At 46.7% G+C, this 22,714-nt stretch overlaps 2 protein-coding genes across 6 annotated transcripts; both read right to left on the reverse strand.

The window, feature by feature from the left end:
- Nucleotides 1-234: 234 nt before the first annotated feature.
- LOC117737870 (ribosomal protein S6 kinase alpha-6) lies at nt 235-12,849 on the reverse strand. 4 transcript variants are annotated; one of them, XM_034544099.1, is made up of 22 exons: nt 12,522-12,849; nt 9,771-9,830; nt 9,558-9,674; nt 9,385-9,466; nt 9,192-9,272; nt 8,784-8,863; nt 7,948-8,054; nt 7,282-7,319; nt 6,798-6,940; nt 6,639-6,709; nt 6,435-6,523; nt 6,185-6,249; nt 5,717-5,819; nt 5,420-5,541; nt 4,804-4,926; nt 4,217-4,306; nt 3,974-4,132; nt 3,721-3,882; nt 3,498-3,574; nt 3,171-3,288; nt 2,673-2,813; nt 235-1,158 (listed from the first exon to the last, which is right to left on the reverse strand). In XM_034544099.1, the coding sequence occupies exons 1-22, from the start codon at nt 12,546-12,548 to the stop codon at nt 1,033-1,035; spliced, it is 2,181 nt and encodes a 726-aa protein (XP_034399990.1). In that variant the 5' UTR covers nt 12,549-12,849; the 3' UTR covers nt 235-1,032. The 4 variants fall into 4 exon arrangements, with proteins under 4 accessions (XP_034399990.1, XP_034399987.1, XP_034399988.1 ...); XM_034544096.1 differs by having other exon boundaries at nt 12,543-12,647; XM_034544097.1 differs by lacking the exon at nt 12,522-12,849 and adding an exon at nt 10,997-11,341.
- An 854-nt stretch (nt 12,850-13,703) lies between these two features.
- On the reverse strand, nt 13,704-20,676 carry hdx (highly divergent homeobox). 2 transcript variants are annotated; one of them, XM_034544095.1, is made up of 11 exons: nt 20,481-20,676; nt 18,917-19,078; nt 17,806-17,952; nt 16,418-17,590; nt 16,276-16,332; nt 15,946-16,092; nt 15,127-15,325; nt 14,955-15,034; nt 14,507-14,602; nt 14,289-14,411; nt 13,704-14,200 (listed from the first exon to the last, which is right to left on the reverse strand). In XM_034544095.1, exons 2-11 carry the CDS (start codon nt 18,980-18,982, stop codon nt 13,952-13,954), a joined length of 2,337 nt encoding a protein of 778 aa, XP_034399986.1. In that variant the 5' UTR covers nt 18,983-19,078; nt 20,481-20,676; the 3' UTR covers nt 13,704-13,951. The 2 variants fall into 2 exon arrangements, with proteins under 2 accessions (XP_034399986.1, XP_034399985.1); XM_034544094.1 differs by having other exon boundaries at nt 15,946-16,134.
- Nucleotides 20,677-22,714: the final 2,038 nt, after the last annotated feature.

Genomic DNA, 22,714 nt, shown 5'->3' on the forward strand with positions numbered 1-22,714 from the left:
TTAAAAATCAAATGAAATAAATACAATATCATACAATTTCCACAATGTCTTTTTGAAGAGATATCATGGAATATTTTTTGTTTGTTTTCTTTTTAGTTCAGCCTCTGGTTCAACGGGGTGTGTCCCGTCCCCCCCCAGAGAAATCCCGACAGCTCCCCCACATGCTCCTCATCTTTAATTTTTTTTAAATAAAAGGTTATTTTATATATATATATATATATATATATATATATATATATATATATATATATATATATATATATAAAATAACCTTCAAATGCTAGACGTCAACTTTCGCCCATCTGCAGCTTTTTTTTCTCCTTTCTCTTTCGATACACTGCTAGCATCACAAAGTAACAGGAGTCAGACGGCGACACTGAAGGGAAAAGAAAGACATGTTCCGTCCACACATGCATTCATGTTACAACAGTGCTGGCAGATGACTCTGATCCTGAGGAAACTTTCTAATCTGCCACGAGCAGAATTTTTATTTTTAAGAGAGGTCTTGCGATGTCCCTCAGTCAATGTCGTCCTGCCAGCACTCAAACTTAACCATTACTGCACTTTGAAGAGGACAAGTTAAGACAGCGACAGACAGAGAGAACTGAGGAGGAGGACAGCAGAGTGGGGGAGAGGGGCACAGTTTACCAAAAGCAGCTCTGAATCAGCCAATCACAGTGAAGGAGCACATCAGCTGGTGTGTTTCTTCCCCACGCGAGGAAGGGAGAATGAAAAGGCGAGGTGGGCAAGTGCATATGAAAGCTGTAGAAATAAATACAAGTCTGTCTCCCCAGCAGTAACAGATATGTGAGTTTCCGCTCTTCCTCTTCAGCCGACTTCTTCACAACGCAACCTCGTCCAGTGTGAGTGTACACACAAGTCGGGTTTGCCAAATAAATAGATTATAAAAAGGGAGACAGTATGTCTGACTGGCCAGGACTTGGGTCTGTGTGTGCGTTCGCGTATGACAGTCCAACTGAGAGTGAGGTCAAAACTGGAGGGCGAGCAGAGTGTGTGTGTGTGTGTGTGTGTCTACATGTCAGTTGAGGTGAGTTTCTTCATGCTGCGTCTCTGGGCTAGACTGGAGGCTGCCACGGGCTCCAACACCGGCTGACTCGTCTTCTGGCTCAGTGCTGAGTAGGTTGCCGCCATGGCTCCCTGGAAGAAAACATCAAAACGTGCTTTTAACTGTTAAAGAGATACAAGAATGCCGCTGTTCTGTGAGTTTGCATCCTTACGTTGTGAGTCAGGACATCATAGATGATAATATCATAGACTGTAAATAAGAAGTGGATGTCGGCCATTGGTTAGTGGTTCGCCATTTGGAAGCCTTGGGCTTGGCATTTTGGTTGCCACCATCTTGGCTGTTTGTAACAGGAAGTGACCAGAACGCTGAATCTTAAAAAAGGCAACCAAACTTTCATTAACTGAAAACCCACTGTAAAAGGGTTAAAGTTGAGACAAACGCAGACAACCCCCAGACAGACAATGCTGTAGTAGCGACCTGTCAATCACAAGGTAGCCCCGCCCTAAGGCATACTCCGCTGATGACAACTCTAAATTTGGAAAAAACATCTCCACTCACCAAAAAGAAGCAGAGGCAGTCTTCCATCTTGCCTATTCAACACTGCACTACATTTGTTTATCTCACCCACTCAGAAACACGTCATCATCTGAAAATGTGCAGAATGGGAGCAGCACTAAAACCCAACATTGGGCGTTTAACACCTGCATGTCCGTCTTACAAAACACAGCTACAATGGCCCATGCTTGTGCCGCCACAACTTCCTCGGTTACTGCCATCGGTGTTCCTCTCCAGTCGAGAGAAGAGTCTGGAACAAACATCCAGGTTGAGAGAAGATGCCAAATTGAGAATTCGAGGAAGGGACTTGTTCAAGCCAACAAAGAGCCCGCGGGTACACAAATAACTCCTCCTGAAGGCTGAGGTGTGCCGCCAAGCCTTTCAATACAAACCATTTGTCAGACCTTGAATCACATGTGCAGGCGAGAAGCACACAAATAGATCAGTGACAGCAGTGGGATTTATGACTAAGAGCAGGATGACAAGTCCACAGTCAGCAACACCAAAATGTAAACGAGTTGTGGCAACAACAACAACAAAAAGTGCGGCACAGAAAGGTAAAGTTTGATGTGGCCAGCATGAATCTATCGAATCATCCATCCTGCTCGACAATAATTGTGCCGTCTGCTGATAATGTTGCTGACTAGGAGCATGATGATGAGGAGAAGGATGCTCTGTTGTACCATTTATACTGTGGAAAGTTTCTGACCACTTCCAGGTTTGTGACATACATACAGATTTGTGATGTACACTTATGTTTTGATGTTGGAAGTTCCTTTCCTTTTAAAAACCTAATTTACTTTCTTTCAACATTCGTAAAATTGAAGTGCAAAAAAAATTACGAAAAGATAATCGTTTGGGAACAAGGTTAACATCCATTTTTGTTCTTGTTATCAGTCGCCTAGCAACAGTGCTCTCATGACTCAAACCACTTGCAACACAACACATGTCAAAAATAGACCTGATAAATTCTGTTTTAAAGTGAAAAGATAACAGAGGGATGATATGATATATATATATATATATATATATATATATATATATATATATATATATATATATATATATGCGCGCGTGCGTGTGTGCCCACCTTGACGAGGTGGGGTGCGTCGTGGCGCGTGAGCTTGAAGTGTGGTAGCGTATCTCGACAGGTGATCCAGGAATGCTTGAGGACCTGCTCTGCTGTGTATCGCTGGTGAGGGTCCACGTGGAGCATGTGGGACAGCAGGTCCTGGAACGGAAAGAAAACATCCAGTCTTAAAAGTATGGGACAAACCCCATTGAATTCATTGATTGATAAACTCACAATGCACCTCTGTTGCCATATAAAAACAGAAAAAGATGCCGTCTTTGATGTTCACTAATCAGTTTTACAACAGAGCTTTGAGTCCTGATTCAATCACAGAATGAATCCAAAGAGGATCACAGCGACTTCCAATAGCCAAATTACGCTTTTGTAGCACCTATCAAACCCAACTGTACAAAGTGCTTTACAGACATGAGAAGAGCAACCAATATCAGTAACATTACAATTTGAAACCGATGCAAATTAGCTCCAGTGACACATCACCTCATCGTGTCAGCGTACCTTTGAGGTGTCCGATACCGTATCCCAGTTGCCACCGGTCAAAGAGAACTTTCCGGACCCTATCCGGAGGAGAATCTCCTCTGGTGTGTCGTTTGGCCCGTTAGCAAACGGCGTGTACCTGACAGGCGGGGAGGCATGCAGCACTTTATTTGTTTTCAGAGGCAAACTTTGTGGTGATTAAACACATCAGGACTACATGGATTTTTAATTGTGGTGAAATTTGCAACAAAATAAAGTTGAGAAAGTAATAACTTCAACAGCACAAGCAATTAAGACAGAAACAAATAAACCATCCCCTCCCACATTATCCAATGTGTGCAGTCTTACCCTGCCAGCATGGTATACAGTAGAACTCCAAGACTCCATATATCACAGGCTGCATCATAACCTTGCCGCATTAGTACCTGGACCAACCCAAATAAAGAAAGACAAACCTTTAGGGACTCGTATTGACGTATTTAGGGACTCCTCACATACCATCTTGTCACCTATACAACATCTCTTTCTGGCATCAAGCCGTAGCCCTCTTTTCTCTTCGGTCGTTTCTCACCTCTGGTGCCACAAAGTTGGCGGTGTAACAGGGGGTGAGGAGCAGGCCGTTGCCTCCCCGAAGCTGCTTGGCGAATCCAAAGTCACAGATCCTGATGGAGTCGGGGTTTCCCGAGTCATCCATGTATAGGATGTTACTGGGCTTCAGGTCTCGGTGCACCACCTGGGAAAAAAGGGGAGGAGAGGAAACCCGTTGGAGGAGGAGATACTGAATGCTCACTCATGCTCACATGTGCACAGGCGCCTCCGCTCACCCCTTGGCAGTGGAGGTAGTCAACAGTCTTGGTGATGGTGTAGAGCACAGCACTGGCCTCTCGCTCAGAGAAAAACTTCTGCCTGAGGATCTTGTCCAGCAGCTCCCCTCCCTTCATCAGCTCCGTCACGAGGTAGACATACCTGCCCTCGTCATACACCTGACACACACACACAACCTGTGAGTATGGTGGCCCACTAAAAACTGTAACGTCGTGAACTGCTCGCACACAAATGCTACTGACGTCTTTCAGAGTGATGATGTTGGGATGCTGTCCGTATCGCATCAGGATTTCGATCTCTTCAGAGGGGTCCCTCTTACTTTTGTCTATAATCTGAGACACATGGAAACACAGCGGCGAGCAGTTAGTCAATTTAGAAAGCCTACTGGCGGAGATGAAAAAAAAAGAGAAAAGAAATTAGAGCATTTAACAATGTAAACCAGCTGAGCTAACGGCAATATGGATTCAGCTTTGCTGCCCTCTGCTGGCAACACTAACCGACAATAGGCAATTTCATACACTCGAGGTTCAGAAGCTTTTATGAACCCACATTCTACACGCACACATATCTGAAATATTGTGCAATTCACACTACAGTCATCTAATTTGATCTCAATAAGAACCAGAAAGAAAAAGGATGTCACACGACCACAGCCTCAATGCAACTATTGATACTGAACATATCAGAGGACGCATCAGTGGCCCGAGGGTCAGGATTCTTACTGAAAGGTCACCAGTTTAATTCTGGAGGAGCAGGTTGAAACGAAGCTTTCCGAGGAACTGTGGAGCAACGGTGCTTAGTGGATTAGAAACAAGAAAAACCACACTACCTTCACAGCGTAGTCCATGGCAGAGACTCGGTGTACACAGCGTTTACAAATGGAGTAGGAGCCGACCCCAATGTCCTCCTGCAGCTCGTAAAGATCAGAGAACTTGGTCGAGCCCCCGTGCATCTGGAGGGAAAAAGACATGAGCCTTTAACATCCGGATAAATAAATACGAATCAGAACGTGTTCCAGTAAAACCAGCAGCGTCTGTCCTTCCCACGCGACGACTGGTTAACCTGGTGCCGTGTGCTCCAACACTTTGGTTTACAAGCATGCCGGAGTGGAACTTGTAGCGGTGACGTTATCACGTATTCAGCAGTCAAACGGTCGTTGCAGATTTATTACCACTGTTGTTTTGGCTCCTTATTCACACGTCATGCAAGAGTGTGTGTGTGTGTGTGTGTGTGTGTGTGTGTTGAATCAACAGTGAGAAAGGGCAGGTCGACTATCGGAGATAAATGGTGATCATTCTGATCTTTTTGTGCACAAAAAGCTTAAAAGACAGAAAAGAATACCAGTGTGTGACCTTCACGCATGCACATTAAATTATATGCCAATAATTAACCTGTGTAAATTGTGATGAGGAGACATTTGCAAAGTAAAGACGCCATGCGTTCACCTGAACTATCGGGAGTATGCTGAGCAGCGGGGAGCTCTTGTCATCCATCGGGTTTGGAGCAACGAAACTGAAGCCTTTGAAGAGCTGGTGGGCGTTAGCACTCGGAGGGATACCTGGAGAGTCTAGATGTACAGAAGGTAATTTATTACATATGGTCCTATGAACGTAGGCACACGCACCTGATCAAACTTTTAGTAATTTATTGTAGTCGGTGCTCAGTTGCAGTTTCCATGGCTGCAGGAGTGGCTGCTGTTTTTAAGCGGAGGAGCGTGTGTGTGTAGGTTTAGGTGTATTTACCTTTAGGCGTTTTCGCGGTGAACTCTGGGTCGAAGCAGAATGTGTCATCTGGTTTACCTGCCGCAGGCTTGAACGGGGGTTGCAGCTCTCTCCTGTACAGTGTCTGTACACACACACACACACACACACAAAATCAAACCCCACAACAGGCTGTTTTGCCAAGGAGAGCCCTTCCCTGATTAACCCGCTCCCCATCTCTCTCTACAGCCCGGTCCAGCCAATAGCATCCTGCAGGCTCTTAAACACTCACGCAGCGCCATTAGTGCACACACAGTGAGAACTGGCCCTCTGCCCAGACACACACATAGCTGGCGTGGCCAAGACTGATGGCCAGAACTAACCAAGCCAACCGTTTGTGAAGTGTGAAGCCTTAACAGAAGCTGGAGAGTTACGTGTGTGTGTGTGTGTGTGTGTGTGTGTGTGAGAGAGAAATGAGAAGTGTGTGTGTGTGTGTGTGTGTGCGCTCACATTCCAGTCGATGGTGGAAAAGAAGGCGTGGCGTTTGATCTCCTCCACTCCGTCGGGCCCGGCCCCTAAAGACACAGAGACCCTGGTTCAGTTGACCTGGCACAGCAGTTTTTATTGTTTGCAGAGGATCAACAACACGTTCACACATTTCTTTCTCGCAGCATGTGATTTAAGTGGGTGCCAAAATGTTACCAAGCTCGAGCTTAAGCGAGTGGCGCAACGTGAGGAGCGACACACTGGTGCACCTTACCTAGCCGGTTAGAAGGGTTACGCTTGAACAGCATTCGCAGCAAACTCTGGGCTTCCAGACTTAGGAACTGGGGCATTCCTAACTTGGCTCTGGAGGGGGCAGAGAGCGAAAGGTGGACAAAGATATGGACACAAGGAAAAGCTGCGGCGGATCATTTCTCACAAAACGCTGAGCGTCTCGATCACACCGTGCCCGGTGACTCACTTGAGAATCATGTTCATGGTCTCATTGCGGTCTTTCCCTTGGAACGGTAACGTCCCCGTTAGCATCTCAAACTGCAATGAAAGAAAGAGGAATATCATCAACAGGGTGTTTTTTTCTTCTTCTACCAGTTAATAGTAATGAAAGAGCCCATTTCTGTACCATAAGCACTCCCAGAGACCACCAGTCCGCGCTCTGCGTGTGTCCTCTCCTGTTGACCACCTCAGGGGCCATATACTCCACCGTACCACAGAAGGAATAAGCCTTCTTATCAGCATCTACTGACTCTTTACTCAAGCCAAAGTCTGCGCAACAGCAATGCAAAGCAAAATGGTGAGACACACAGCCGCCTGGCCAGCCACATCCGGTCATTACACCGTGCAGCTTGTATTCTGCGAGGTGTTGGCAAAAGACACATTAAAAATCGCTGCTGAGGAAAGTCAGTCCGAGGACAGAAATAAGAGTCGTGAATCTATTCTCAGTAAAGACGCGTATAACGTGAAACCGTGCAATTACAGGCTATTAACTAGATTAGACTCTTCAATTACTCATTTGAATTTAAAAATAGCTTTTTACATTGAAAAAAAACTAAACTAAATACGTCTAAGTATGAGGCATTAATTAAAGCTTCAAGTCAAAAACATACCTGTTAACTTTATGTGTCCAGCTTCATCAAGTAAGATGCTGAAAGACAAGAAACAGGTTTTCCATGGAGGTGGGCTTCAAACAACACGTTTTAAAAGTCATCTAGTAAATAATATCTGCACAGATATTCTTAAGCTCTGGAGGCTTCAAACCGACTGCTGACGGCGAAGGAATAACAGGCTGGAGTACTCCATTCAGAGCCGCACTGTACACAGACCGTCACAGATTGTGAAACTACTCAGGCGAAGGGAACGTACTGAAGTCAGGAATGTGTGAGTCTGTGTGAGTCTTTGTGACAATGGATGTTTTGTGAAGTTATGGGCTGGAATGACTTGTGGGCCGCGTGTCATACCTCACTTTTGACTTCAGTATACCTAAACCTAACAGGGTCAGTTGGGGAAATTAAAACATACGATTGCATTTTCTATTAAGTGATGAAAAACAACACAAGCGAATTCTTGTGATCATTCTGTCATTTAAGGTTAAACGTCTCCTCACTATATCTGGTGTCAAATCCCTTCAACGCTTTATGTTACAGTTTATATGTCCAAGCCAGAGCATCATCAGTGGTTTTCACACACACTAAAGTAAGTTGGAAGACGACAGGGGAGAGGGGGGGGGAGTTTGTGAGGGGGTCAAAGGTGACAGTGAGGTCGAGGATTCTTACTTCTCTGGCTTGAGATCTCTGTAAACTATGCCCAGGCTGTGCAGGTGGTCGAGGGCCAGGGCCAGCTCTGCAAGGTAGAATTTCACATCTTCCTCTGTAAACATAACCTGATAAGAACTGGACAAATTTACTCTCTGAACTAAGGAGAGGAGAGAAATTCAGCAGCAAAGAAAGAAAAAAAAAAGAGACAACTTCAATATCAAGCTTCAGTGACTACAAACAGAGAGAAGAAAAAAAAAAAAAAAAAAAAAAAAGAAGAGTGTTATTATTGTCACAGTATCAACATTTCAAATCGGTTACACGACCCAGCAAGCAGTCGATTTGACATTTGCCAGCAGCTATTGCGTTTGGCTCTTTCAACACAAGGTCTACCTGGAGGACAATTGAATGCATTTGAAAAGAAAGGGCTGAATTGAGCCTCTAACTGACAAACCTCTGATGGACTACAGGCGAATAAAGGCTGCAAGAAAAGCACTTGTGTTTCCTTGAGGAATCCAAGAAGCAATTTGAATAAAAAGCAAACAGAAAACACGGGAGACAAATGTCCTGGCCGTGTGTATGCTCTTAGAAAATAAATTTAACTTTTTTTTTTTTGCATACTTTGCACCCGTTTCCATTTCTAGCTGTCAGCCTAACAATTCCTTCGAGATTTTAGAACAACATTGTGGCTCATGTAGTACTGATTTTCACAAACATGTTTAAAACATCAGGGGTCTCAAAAAGACCATTACATACTAGAATTACAATGACACAATGTACTTTTTCTTTGCAGACAAAAACAGTTGCAAATAAACTTAAAGTATAATGAGATGTTGGGCAACAGGACGTCAGCTTACCTCTTTGGATAAGCGAGTGAATACATCCCCTCCCCTGAGAAAGTCCAGTATTAAATACAGTTTCCCTTCTGTCTGAAAGGCTGGCAGATGTGGAAACAAGTCAATTAATGATATTGGTAACGCAGCAGAATAATAGTAGATATTAGCGTGATCCTTTTGTTCTTAATGTGTATTGTGGCAATCGAGTCCATTAAACACTAATTTAATATAAACATGACTAACCAGGACTAATTCCTGTCCAATATCTGTTATAACTGAAAACATTCCAATAAATGATATTAACAGTGCCGTCTCTGACTGGAGCATGAAGATGCACATAAGCGGCTTTTCTCGACCTGCACTGGGATGTAATCTGTGTGATTATATATAAAATCGCCTGCGCACAACAGAAAAGAGAGTTTCTCTTACCGTAGTGCAACTTCACTATGAAGGGATGATTGACTTCCACCAAAATGTCTCTTTCCATCTTAGTGCGAACTCGGTCCCTGACTGGAGAGACAAAACAGGAAGGGGGACAGAGAGTCAACACTGAGGTCGGAACGCACTCAGCGCACGTTGACCGTTTTTTGGTGGATGCAGATGGAAACAAAAGTAGCTTTACCTTTCAAAGATGCCTTTTTTAGAACTTTCATTGCATATAACTGACCAGCATCTGGGCCCAAGATCTTCCGGACAAGGAACACCTGAGAGAAAGGGAGGCGTTAAGAAAGATACAAAACTCTGGTGCGACCACACCAATGGGAACGTTTGATTTGTCGGGATTCGTTTGCTCACCTTGCCAAAGGAGCCCTGGCCGAGGACTTTGAGCAGTTCGAACTGAGAGGGATCGGCTTTCTCGCAGCCCTCCTTCACATGGTGGGTGATCGGAATCTCCTCATAGGTCTCTTCATCCTACACAGAACAGGATCGGTTTGAGACCGCACCGCAAAAAGCACCGCAGATCTGTCTCCACCCCGCCATGTGCTCCCCACGACCGTCGCTACTTACGCAGTGTGAGAAAGACTCTCCCTCCTCCATGGGCTCGTCCATGATCTCATGTCCGTTGACCTGCAGCGAAAGCAGAAGATCTCATCAGAGACGGCAACGGCGAACACTTTCACGAAGGTTGCTCATCGCTGTTTTTTTTAGCTGAGCAGGGCTGCGAGCGCAGCTGCCGCACGCCCACATGCATTACGGAGGACTCAACAGATGAAATCAATGAGTCACATGCAATAACAAGCGCGCCTTCAGTTTTCCCACTCACGCTCTTATTTGTTGTCAAACCGTATGGAGTGCATACCTTAAGCCCGCCCAGCGCTCATCCTGTCCCCATGAAGCCCCTCGCTATTAGCAGTCTAGTTTAATCCCCAGCCAGAGAGAGAGAGAGAGAGCGGGGGGAGGGGGGGGAAGAGGATGATGTTTGCTCGGGCTGCAGCCAGCATTCAACCTCTTCAGGACAAACGGGGGTCTCGCTCTTCTCAGGGCCTCAGGGCTGATGGTGGTGGCAACCTGCTCGTTACTGTTTTTTCTTCTTCTTTTCAGAGGCCACAGTTAAGATAGATCGATACTTTATTCATCCCCAGGGGGAAATGTGTTAAACATTTAGGGGCCTGATGTGTGCTTCTTTGTTTACAATAGACATTCACAGTGACATTGCCAGCAGAGGAATGTCAGATATTTCAGAAACCACGAGTAAATCGGACAATAAACTGACCGCTGTAACATTAACCAGGTCTGCATATTTCAAGTCTGTGCCAAAGCTCAGCCTGCGTGATGCATTCAGTCCGGCGTGTTTGTGTGTTGAATTCCATCAAGCCTCTGAGGAGGGAGGTGGAGGGGGGATGAGTCATAGCACTACGCAAGCCCACTCAGTGGGTGGAGCCACACACACACACACACACACACACACACACACACACACACACACACACACACACACACACACACACACACACACACACACACACACACACACACACACACACACACACACACACACACACACACACACACACACACACACACACACACACACACACACACACACACACACACACACACACACACACACACACAAACAATCATTCAATCATTCAATCAGTCGCGGTGTACCCTTCAAAGCGCAGAGATATGGCAACGAAAAGCAAATGTCAACCAAGACGTGAGCGTCGGTGCATCTCTGAAGCCAGGGCCGTGCCTGTGTCATAATTCACACATACATTTTTCACTCCCACCTTTTGCTGTGGCTCATCGCGGCTCGTAACAGAGTGCAGCCTACACTTGCAGCACAAGCGGGCGAGCCTTTTCCAGCCACTTGAACAGACGCCCGGCGGTCACCGACACCGCAATCCCTTTGATTGAGTGTAAGCTTTAAAATAAAACAATCTAAACTGATAAGAAGTGCATTAAACAATCAGCATGACCACTGGCCCAGCGCGAGTGGACCCGCTTGGTGTTTACTGCGGGCTTCTGTTATCTCGGCAGCTTTCAAACAGTGATCAAAGTGCTCACTCGTGGCAGGAGATGAAAATACTTTTTTTGGGGGGGCACAAAGGTTAATGCATTATTCAATATTTCCATGCCACCGACATAAGACGAGCTCCTTCAACAGCATGCCAAACAGAAATGCTGTGGTAGAAGTCTTCCAAAAAACAAGAGAGGGGGGGTGGGGGGGGGGTCTAGCTCAACAAAGAATGGACGAGGTCAGAAATGTATGTTGCAAGAGCTCTCCTGCTGGCTTAAAAAAAAAACAGCCAAAGCGGGCGGTCACACACACACACACACACACACGACTGTAGGTGTGAAAGACTGCAAAGAATCCCAGAGATGGAGGTTTAGGGTGTCAGGTTGGCTTAGCTGCACATGAAAAAACACCTCACAGTTGGGGGGCGGGGCATACAAAAAGCAGACTGAACCTCTCCACAGATGTCACCACACAAGCATTTAGAGAAGTCTTTAAATATAGTTTAAAAAGCAGGTCTGAATATAAGGATGATGACAACATGCCATAATGAGGTCCCTGTTGTTATGAGCCTGGAGGACAGAACCGGCAGCGCTAACGTTTCCTCACAATGTCCCTCTGCTAATGCAGTCGATATACCGATACCCTAGTGATCTACTGCGTGTTGATGAATAGCTTTGTACAAAAGTAGACGAGAACACGAGTTAAAGCGAACGGCCGCTTCGCTGATTCTCTCGTGCCGTTGCCAAGACGCCGGACCACCAAATGTAACCCGCCTAACGTCCGTGTTCAACTTTGAATAAACGCAACGTGGCCGACATGTTCCGCAGGGACACTTCAGCCGCTCTCCTCTTAACAAGACGGCGGAGGCTGAATACAATAAAATAAAACTTGTCCCCACAAGTTTCAAGCCTGCGAGCTGTCAAGCTAGCAGGCTAACTAGCTTCCTGCTAACGCTACATGCGCTAAGCTAGCTACGGGGGCAAACTCCTCTCGAGGAGTGTAAATAACAACAAAAAAGGCGGGGGGGCGGGGTGCCGTGCGTCACCGGGATAACAGCCCGTCGCATGTGCGGACAAAAAAACGAGCGGCTGCGAGAGCCCGGACGGGCCGCTGTCGAACTAATACAACCCGGACAGAGCAACACAAATAAACACCGAACCCAGCTGTTAGCATTAGCTGGCGCGCTGCATGTCGTGACGCCGAACGCGAGCTCTCCCCATCCGAGCAGCGCAAAGCGAACCTAACGGGACAGCACACACCAACACAAGGTCTAGTACACGGCAATCCAAACTCACCTCACTGCAAACGCTGTTTACCTCCATCTTGTGCCAGGAGTCCTCTCCGAGTCTAAGGCATCGTAGTTCACCTAGACCCCCGCTCCACGTTGCATGTCTTCCCTTCCGTGGACGTCCGGCTGTTCTCGCCTTGATGACCAGATCCAGGCTGCGTGGCCCTGCGGGACCGCGATGGGGTACTCGCTGCGGGGAATAGTCGATGCCGATGACTTTACGCACACATACGCTCGCCGAGAGCACCGCTACCCTGCCATGGATGCAAATATGGCGGCTATCGTGGTACCTGGTCGTCAGTGAATGGGAGTTTATTGACGTATTTATGACGCAATTCGGTTAAGGATTTCCCCCCCGTTGAAACCAAAGCGACGGATCAGGAGATAGAAGAGGAGGGAGAGAGGACGTGGTGGCGTAGGGGAGAGGGGGAGAGGGGGGGGGGACTCGGATGCAGTGTGACATACATGCATCCGGGTGATGGGCCGTTTTGCTTGCTTCCGAAATCGTCCCCCGGCTTGTGCAACGGACAAAGGAGTTTGGTTTTATGGCTGACGCAGGGTAAAATCAGGGAGCACAAGACACCCCTTGTGGCGGGCCATATTATCTAAGCCTCTGATCTTATGGGTGTAAGTTGAACGTATTCAAGCCACTGTTTCATAAGCCGGTCCATCCCGAGTCCAAGTGGAAATAAGAGGCTTAAAGCTCATCCACTTTCCCTCCAGCTCCGTCTCTCTCTCTCTCCCACCCACAGGCGCAAATACACACTACACGTCTTCAGTCGTTCATAGTCACAACTTACAAGTCATAACGCAATTGTGAATTACATTGGTCAACTACTGAAGAGTCTCAGGTTTGTTCAAAAATATAATAGATAGGTTAGTATGGGCATAGTCCTAAAGTTTAACTGAAGCATATGATGGGTTTAAGATGAGAACAAGCCAGTTAGTGCCATTTGGGGGCATTGTATAGTAATCATGGTTTCATTTCATATTATTATTATTATATATTTTATATATTGGAATCTGGACAATTTTCATGGTGGTCTTGTAATTTGATTAGTTTAATTATTTGTAATTGTTTTAAATCAGCCACGACATTATGTGAACATTACTCTCTCTACAGTTGGGTTTTGCTAAGCAGATACATTAGAAAAAGTGACACTCCATGAAACATAAACGGCCACACGGGTAAGTTAGAGGTTGTTTATTGTTCTCCCCGGACCGGTCCGGAGCAAGGCAGATGATATGCAGTAAAAAAGGCATTTGTCAGCCCAACAGTCGTAGTGAAGCGTCGATCCACAGGCACTGGGCGTGGAGCACGAGGTTACCAGAGTGTTTGTGTCAATGTGTGTGAGACCATATGGTCCGAAAACCAGCTTCTACATGGAGTGTGGAAACATCTGGATGAGTCTATGAGAGCGGGCATACATGACGTGGTCACTTTTGTTCTGTGACCGCCTCCTGCAGTTGCTCCTCTGATGCAGAGGGCTCAGTAACTTCGCTCGGTGCGTCGTCTTCGTTTGCGGGGACCAGTGGGACTTCTCCGTTCGCCGGGGGCGACGGACTCTCTGCCCCGGCCATCGGGGATCTGTTGTGGTCGAAGGACGCGTCGGCGGGTCGCGCTCCGCTCTCCTCCGCCATGTCCCAGTCCTGGTCTGAAGGCTGAGGTAGACTGGCCACGAGCTCCTAAAAACACACAAAACGACAGCGGGCCCTCGTGTGAGAAATGTCAACCGACGGAGGTGTTTACGCTTCAAGCCGCCGGCGAGCGTACCTGCTGTCTCTCTAGGTCGTTGCTCCTCACGGCGCTGAGAAGGCTCTTTGTGAAGCTCGCGAGCTCGTCGTACTTTTGTTTTTGGTTCTCTAGCTCAATCTCTAAGAACTGCACCTCCTCGTGCTGAAACGTTCAGAGCAAAAATTAAGCAAAAGAAGTTATTTGAAGTGCTTTTTATTTATGCTCGTATAAATCATATGCCCTGTGTTCGTCCTCACCTTGAATTCCAGCAGGCTCTGCATTTGCTCTAGGTCTGAGGCCACTAAGTCATCATCTTCATTATCTCCGTATTCCTCGTCAATTACTTCGATCTTCTGTTAAAAAAAAAAAAAAGACAGATTAGATCTGCTCTGGTTTTTATTCCTTATGTTCCGTTTCTGTTATTTACTTTATTATTGTGTAAAACACTTTGAAATGAAAGGTGATACAAAAGGATTTTCTGCTACACACAGAACATTTGTTTTGTTTGCATTGTCATGTTTGTTTGTAATGTAAGAAGAAGATAGTAAATATGTAGATAAGATGATTCTTTGTTCTGTCAAAGACAAACCTTGTTTGACAAACACTTATGTGTTTAAGTAGCGTGGCCAACCTCTTTTGCGTTTGAGTAACACGGATCCAATCCTAGGTGACTTCTGCCGTAATATCAAAGTAATAACGACGTACCACAGTATTGGCCGGTGGCATCGCAGTGGACACGTCTATCCCGTCTTCTTCGTCTCCATGCTGCGATTCGATCGTGCCGTCTAGAAGCAAGAAGATTGCACGGCTGAGGTACATGCTTTATACACACACACAGACTCCGGTGTTTGTGAGTGCGTTCTGTAAGCGGCCTCACCTTCGGACAGGCAGAGGGAGCCCTCATAATTCAAGTCGTCTCCGAGTTCGGGCGTTCTGAGCCCCACCTCGTCGGGGCTGAGGGCCATCGGGGATTCGTTTCCGGGGGAGGAGGTTGAGAACACAGCGGGCCCACCTTTAGGTGGAGGGATTTCAATGCCCATCAGCCGGTACTTCCTCCGTCTGTTACTGATCCATGTCTGCCAGTTGGACGAGACAACAAACAGTAGATTGTCACGGACGTTGAAGAAGAAATGCTCGACTACAATTCAATGGCACCAATAACCTTTTCAAAATAAAGTATGACGAATGTGATGGTTAAGTTGGGATAAAACAAATCTGCACACAAAATAAATAGAGGCTAAACTAAATAAATATCAAGATGTTTGATTATCGCAACGATTTGTCATCATCCTGATGGTGGTGTACTGTTTCTCCGCATGGGCAAAGCTTCTCCTTCCGAGCAATAAATATCGCAGTAAGCGACATGGCAGCGGGTCATGTGTGTGTCTATATTTAGTCCACCAGCATTCCTACGGTGACCCTGATAAATAACTACGTGACTTTACACCACTTTGAGCAAGTAAGTCAGAAAACGTCTGTGACCTAGAAAAGTTGCTCTTTCCGGTTTTCCTTCAGCTCTCTAAAGTTCAGTCAAATAGTCGTGTTTTCACTAAATGTCATGTTTACAGAGGAGTGGCCAGACAGTGTGAATAACTCTCTGTAGTTTCAAGGGTACTGCAGACATCTAGATGTATCTGTACTAATAATATACGGTAATATCCACAAAAAGATTATTTAACCCTGTGGAGTCGGTTACCTTGACTATTTCAGTGTCTACATTGAGTTGGTTGGCTGCGGCGGTGATCTTTTCCCTGCAGACCGAGCCCAGGCTGGTCATGCCCCGGTCCCAGTAGCGCTTCAGCTGGATGAGATCCCCGTCGCTGAACTGGGTCCGATCCTGCAGCTGAAAACACGAAACCCTTCGTTTAACTGCGGAAGATTCCCGCTGATGGAAAGCAGACTGTCAGTATAAGTGTGCAATAACCATACAGTACACCTGGTACTTTAAATGTGCCCCCCCCCCCCCCTATATTCTATATTCAAAGTGTTGTGTTTAAGGTGACAAGAAAAAACAAAAAGTACTGACTGTTCTCTTTCTGGAGTTGCTGATAACCCAGGGGGCGGCGGACACACCAAGTGAAGTCTGCACACAGAGACACACAAAGTCAGGTTCAAGTCTTTCAGTTCGCTTTGAAGGAAAGCGGCAGACTCGCTCTGACCTCTCTCACCTGTGAGCCGGAGTCCCTTGGAAGTGAGGTCTGTGCTGTGATGGAGTAGCTGCCCTGAAGAGTCGTGTTGCCGTGGAACAGCGCAGGTCGGGGGCTAGTCGTAGGTGGCGTGTGGCCCCCTCTCGCCAAGCACACTTCGGACCCGGTTGGGCTCGCTGACGTCTGCGCCCGGCGGAGGTGTGTCTGGGCGGCCATATTTGCCAGCTCCTCTTCCCTTTGCCACTCGTCTTCTTCATCTCCGGTTTCCATGGCGATGGAGAAGTTGTGACTGGCGTCCAGGGGATGCGGCGCCTCCAAGCTTTTATGGGCCGACTCATGGCTCGACCTAACTCGGTCCCCCTCGCTTCCCTCTGACAAGGTGAAGACCTGCTGGATACGGGGTGTCTGTTCAGAGGAGTGACCAGAGCTTTGCACTGGGAGGGAGACCCGCGTCTTCTGAGGGGCGGGGGGGGGTTGAGGTTGAGGGTTGGAGTGAGGTCTGGGCTGAGGCTGAATTTGGGGCTGTGAGGAAGAGGACCACAGGTGAGTTTGAGCTGCACCGTACTGCTTAGTCCAGCTGTGAGGTACCACCCCTGCTCCTGCACTTAGCCCGGCCTCCCTGAGGGATAAAGCTCCCTTCCTGACTGCAGTGTAGACTAAAGGCCCTGAGGCAGATGTGAGGGGTGGGAGGTTTTGAGAGAGCGAGACCATCTTGGAGTGGATGGGTGAGGAGGCGGAGCCGATCCTGCTCTGCAGGGCCCGGCTGATCAGCGATGAGGACGCGCGCGCTGAGAGCTCAGAGTCTGACTGAGATGGGGGCGCCAGAGGTCTCGGCCTAGAGCGAGGGACGGAGTTGAGGGAGTAAATCCCGGTCAGTATGACGTCGTTGTTGTTGTTGTTGCTTCCGCTGCTGTGGGGAGAGGAGGAGGAAGGGGAGGAAGATGTTGACGAGAAAGAGGGGAAGGACGAGGATGGAGGGAGGAGGTGTACGCGATTCTGGATGTTCCGCGCCGCCGCCAAATCAGCGGGAAGCAGTGGCCCTGCCGCCAGGCCGTGATTGGACAGTGGCCCCCCGGCTAACGAGTGATTGGAGAGCAATCCCCCGGCGAGTCCGTGACTGGATAAGGAATGAGACATGCCTCCGTTCTGCTCTACCTTGGAGGCTATCTTACGTCTTTTGTTGCCAACCCATGTCTGCGGGGAGAAGAGCAATCAGCTCAACAATGTCACTTAACAAAACGTTCAGTAATGCGCTGCGGGGAAAGCGAGGACAATAATTTATAACTCTGCACTAGATGAAGTGCGACCCAGATGAGACCCACAGTCTCAGTTTACTTGCACCACAAAACCATAGGACAGAGGTGCTGCTTCCCTTTTGTTCATTCACACAAAACATTTATTGGGCCTACCCGGACCACGCTGAAGTCCAGCTTGGCCTCCTGAGCACATTGCAGTATGAGCTGGAAGCAGGCCTTGCTCTGATTGGTCATCCCGTTATCATAATAGCGCTCCAGGATCCTCTGCTGTTCAGCCGTGAACACTGACCGCAGGTTCATCTGAGAGACAATAACAGAGATAAAGAATTCACGGGTGGATTGTGGTCGGTGATTAGGTCAAAGAGATACAGCACTTAGTGCTACTTTGACGTCATAACACCTGGGCAATTTTCCTCTTGGGTTTATGGAATGTAATATGAAGGTTTTGTAGCCACTTTAATTCTAAATATCACAACATTTTCTCATATTAAAACATTAATTTAGAAAAATGCATCGACTATTCGCATGCATCGACTAGTCATGCATCGACTAGTCGGAGTAACGTCTTCAGCAACTTTTTAGGTTTTAAGTGTAGCTGTGCTGAAGTAAGTACAAACCGTTGCATCTTCAAACGATCGAAGTTGTTATCTTTACTCTCATGCAACTCTTACAATATTTATATTTATTTATGTTAATAAAAGAACATGGAAAGACTATGAATGAAACGTGTATGCATCTTTCAGGACCTTTACCTCACTTAGGCCATCCTTACTATAGAGGGCAACACAATTCAGACTTTATAATCGTGCATATTTCATCTAATTTCTTGGAGAATATCAGAGCTTTTGTCTAGTTGAGTAAAGTTTTTTTTTCCCTCTAAATATAACTTTCCTCTGTTGGTTTATTAACATTATTGTTTTCCTACAATTGCCCGAAGACACAGTTGTACTTCTAACCTTTCTCCAGCTATTCTATTCAAACTAAAAAGGGATAAACTAGCTGAATCTTTGCTCCTTTACTATTTAGTGGTTGGCAGAACACATCAAGTCTGTGCTCAATATTTGTTTTGTATTAGGACTGCAATTAACTTTCATTACTTTAATTATAAAGATCAATGTGGCGAACATAGTTCTACCCTTCTGACAGTTTTACAGTCTCAAGATTACAACTCCCTGAGAGTTGTTTTCAATTTGTCATGATTTCAAGCCATGTCTTTCATTTTATTTTTGAGCTCATATTGGAATACAACTCTTGATATACTCACAGTCTGCAGGCCGCGCCTCTGTGCCCATGCATCCATTCTGCCACTGGAGGGGAACGGGGCAGCCATGCAGATCACAGCAAAACCTCCATGTTTCTAGATTAGCACACGTTCGACCGTACTCATCGTGTCTCAGTGTACCTGGCGCACTGCTGGGAAATGTGGCTGAGGAGAAAGCAACGCAGACAAGGCCATGTGTAAGAGTGTAAATAAAAAAAGAAGAAGAGAATGACATATAGAGTTGGTATGACAAGTCATACCAACTCTATCCGTCAGCATGCTTCTGGAGCCGTTTAATCACAATAAAAGACTAGTTCTCTTTACTGGTAATCGAGAAATACTTGGATCAGTTTCACAAAATTGTTGACAACCAGTCAACCCTTTGCCATATAATATATTACAATATTTGGAAACAAAAGTTACTGCAAGCATTGTGAAGCTGTTAGATATGCAACACACTGCCAGTCAAAGTAGAATAGGCTGTGACAAGCCACTGTGTGGCATCAATAACACCATCAATCAAGCTCACAGCCCATGTTGTACCCAGAAAATCATTGTTCTACTCTACTGAGAGTGAGAACCATTCAAACGCATTAACTATGAAGTTATTAATGTGTATTTATTAATTAATACGTATGATCTTTTGGAAAGAAAAAAAAAACTAAACATCATAATGTGTCATAAGCACGCTCAAGTCGATTTATTGTTTTTATATCCAGCTCCAGATGTCATTTTCGACTGATGTCGACTTCAGTTTGGAAACAGCAAGCTATCTTTCAATGTGCCACACACACACACACACACACACACACACACACACACACACACGCACGCACTATTTGAAATGAGATCCAGGGTGACGAGTTACAAAGCCAAGGCGTGTGTGTCTGTGTGCGTACGTGCATGCGTGCGCGTGTGTACACTCACGGAGAGGACAGCGAGACAGCCTAACGTAACCTTAGAAACCCTCTTAAACAGAGCCGTGAACAGGGTTGTTTCTCTGTCGTTGTTAATGAAGACAGAATGTGTCACATACGGGAAGGTTGTGCGACCAATAAGCATCCAGCGGGTTGATGTTGGCAGGCTGACTGCGCATGGCTACAGTCAATATGGGAACATTACGGGGAGAATTAGGCGAACAAACTGTGGGCACGTCCGACTAGCACAGCGCCCAGGAAACAGCCGGGGAAGGGAGGGGAATGGGGGGGGGGCGATTCAGTCGCTCAATCCCCGCACGGGAAGGCGCGTGCCATAACTTTACCGACGGCGAGCCGGGACGGTAAACAAACCGGGTAAGCGCCGCATCAGCACAATGGCCATACGAGACAGCTTCCGGTAGCTTGCAGGCCCGAGCGGCCACACCGGAGCCAGCCAGGCGCTAGCTAGCGCTAGCATAGCTTTCCCCCCATGGATAGCCGCAGCTCAACTTTTCCTCCAAATCTCTGATTTCTCGACCCCTGCCATGCTCGCTCGCGCTGACCCGGGCTCCGGGCGGACACCAGTCGGGTTGTTTTGTTCCCCCCCCTCCCGTCCATGGAGCGAAAAGTGAAGTCACTCTGCCACTTACCATATTGGATGTCAAAATCAGACGAGCGTTGAGAATTCAGCAGATTTCTCCACCAGTCCCCCCTTTGCTAGACAATGAAATCAGAACGTCCGATCATCAATTCTAATCATGATTGTGACGTGTCGCAGACAGGAGCCAATGGGAGCTCAAGATCACCGCTGTGACAATCGGAAGGGGCTGAAGACCGTGCGCCGTGGTCCCGCCCACCGTTGACTTTGTTCAGTGGGCCGCTGGAGGAGGAGGAGGTCAGAGACGTGGAAGCGGACGGAACTTTGGATGGTTAATGGCTCGCGCCCTCGTCGGCATGTCAACTTATCCTTTTGAAGTGTTGTCGTTGTTTTTAGTTAAGTCTGCCACTGACACTGTGCTTGAAGGTACAGTACAGGTGCAGTAAAGGTCGCCAACAGAACCTGTTTAAATAGACTATTTTCCTGCGGGATACACACGTATGAAACTCTGTGATCAAGATAGCAAATGTTGTATTTCGATTATTATTATTTTTTTATGAACTTTTCTCATCAATTATTATTATTGAAGTTTGTGCATATTTCAAAATGTAAAAATCAGCATTTAGAAAAAATTGATTGGTTCACATTACATCCTCAGCTATACTTACATTGTAATCCTTGTACAACCTGCGTTGGCAACACTGCACTGAACTATATAGTCCTGCAATGAATGTATCACTTTTATTTGTATCTTCGTGATCAAATGACTGTAAAAGATACAGTATCACAGATGTTTTATTTAGCTACAAAATCACTCCAGCCCTTAACATCTCCTCATCCTGTAATACTGCACCGTCAGAAACACAACCGACTTATTACAGTCTTATAGCTTATTAGCATTTCTGCTGCAGTATGGCCCATGTATCAGGGAGAGAGACCAGACAGAAAGACACAGAGCATGTATGTGAAGAATTTGTCCGCAGCCATCCAAACCACTATAGGCAAACAGTGCAATAAATGTTCTGTCCTTTGAACCAGGTCGAAACAAACATTGCCCCTAAAGAGGTACCTTGCCAATAACATAAACACCATCGCCCAGTGCCATATGTTTTCATTTGAAGGACTCCGCCAAACATTATTGTTATTTTGTAGAGCATCCCTTAATTGCTTGAGGTGTTGTAGATCTACACGGCATAGCTGCACTTTGAAACTTGTTTGTTTTGTGTTGTCAGTTCCGTGTTACATAAATAAAGTAAGTTATCCTACAGTATGATCCTTGTGTTTCGTGATCTGTTCCTACTGTGTGTGTCTATTTATCTATCCATCCTACCTCTTACTACTTTTTCCACCTTAAGTGAGCCTTATTTGGGTGGAGGTGGTGGTGTGTGTGTGTGTGGAGGGGATGCTGCTTTAATCCATGACGTCACCTGTGTCCCAGGTGCGCAGCAGGGGGCGCTGTTTCTCTCAGTGGAGCTCATGCACCGGCAGCGGCGGCAGACAACTGATGCTGATTTCCTCATCCACATTTTTTTTTTAAACAGCTGACATATAAGCATCACCCTTGCTTTGTGATGTTGCAACCACGGCCTGCCAAAATGCACACAGAACGTGCAGACAGCAACGATGTTTTGAACTAATGATGACACGAATTATTTGTGAAAGTACAAATCATGAAAACGTGTTGTGTCTGAAATATATATTTCATGTATACTTATGGCGTGTGGTGTACTCAAAATATCCTACTCTGCGTTTTTACCACTCCTTTCATTAAAGGTTTGCTGAAGTTATTTGTGTAGCTTACTTGCCCCCTCTCTCTCTCTCTCTCTCTCTATTTCTCTATTTCTCTCTCTCTATGTATGTGTAAGGTGTGTGTGTGTGTGGGGGGGGGGGGGGGGGGGGGGGGGGGGGCAGAGAGATCCTCCCTATATGGTGTGCGTTGCACCATTCCCTGGTCCGTGTTATGAGTGGTGGCCCTTGTGATGCTGCAGCGAGGCGGGCGGGAGGGGAAGGGGAGGGCTCGCTCCATCCCCTCGCGCACACCGAATCCACTTCTCACAGCGCGCGGGGCTGCTGGCGGGAAGGCACGAGCGAGCGAGAGAGAGAGAGAGAGAGAGAGAGAGAGTGAGGGAACGAGAAGGAGGGAGGGAAAAGGAGAGTGAGAGCGCGTGTGCGTGTCTCCGTGTGTGCGCGTGGATTGCACCACCGCATCCCGTTCACCGTTTCTGCAGGCGGCCATGCTCTGATGGGGAGAATAAAACTGACAAACCTCTCGTCTCCCTCAGATTC

Source organism: Cyclopterus lumpus, chromosome 10 (assembly GCF_009769545.1).
Source record: "Cyclopterus lumpus isolate fCycLum1 chromosome 10, fCycLum1.pri, whole genome shotgun sequence".
NCBI classification, from domain to species: Eukaryota; Metazoa; Chordata; class Actinopteri; order Perciformes; family Cyclopteridae; genus Cyclopterus; species Cyclopterus lumpus.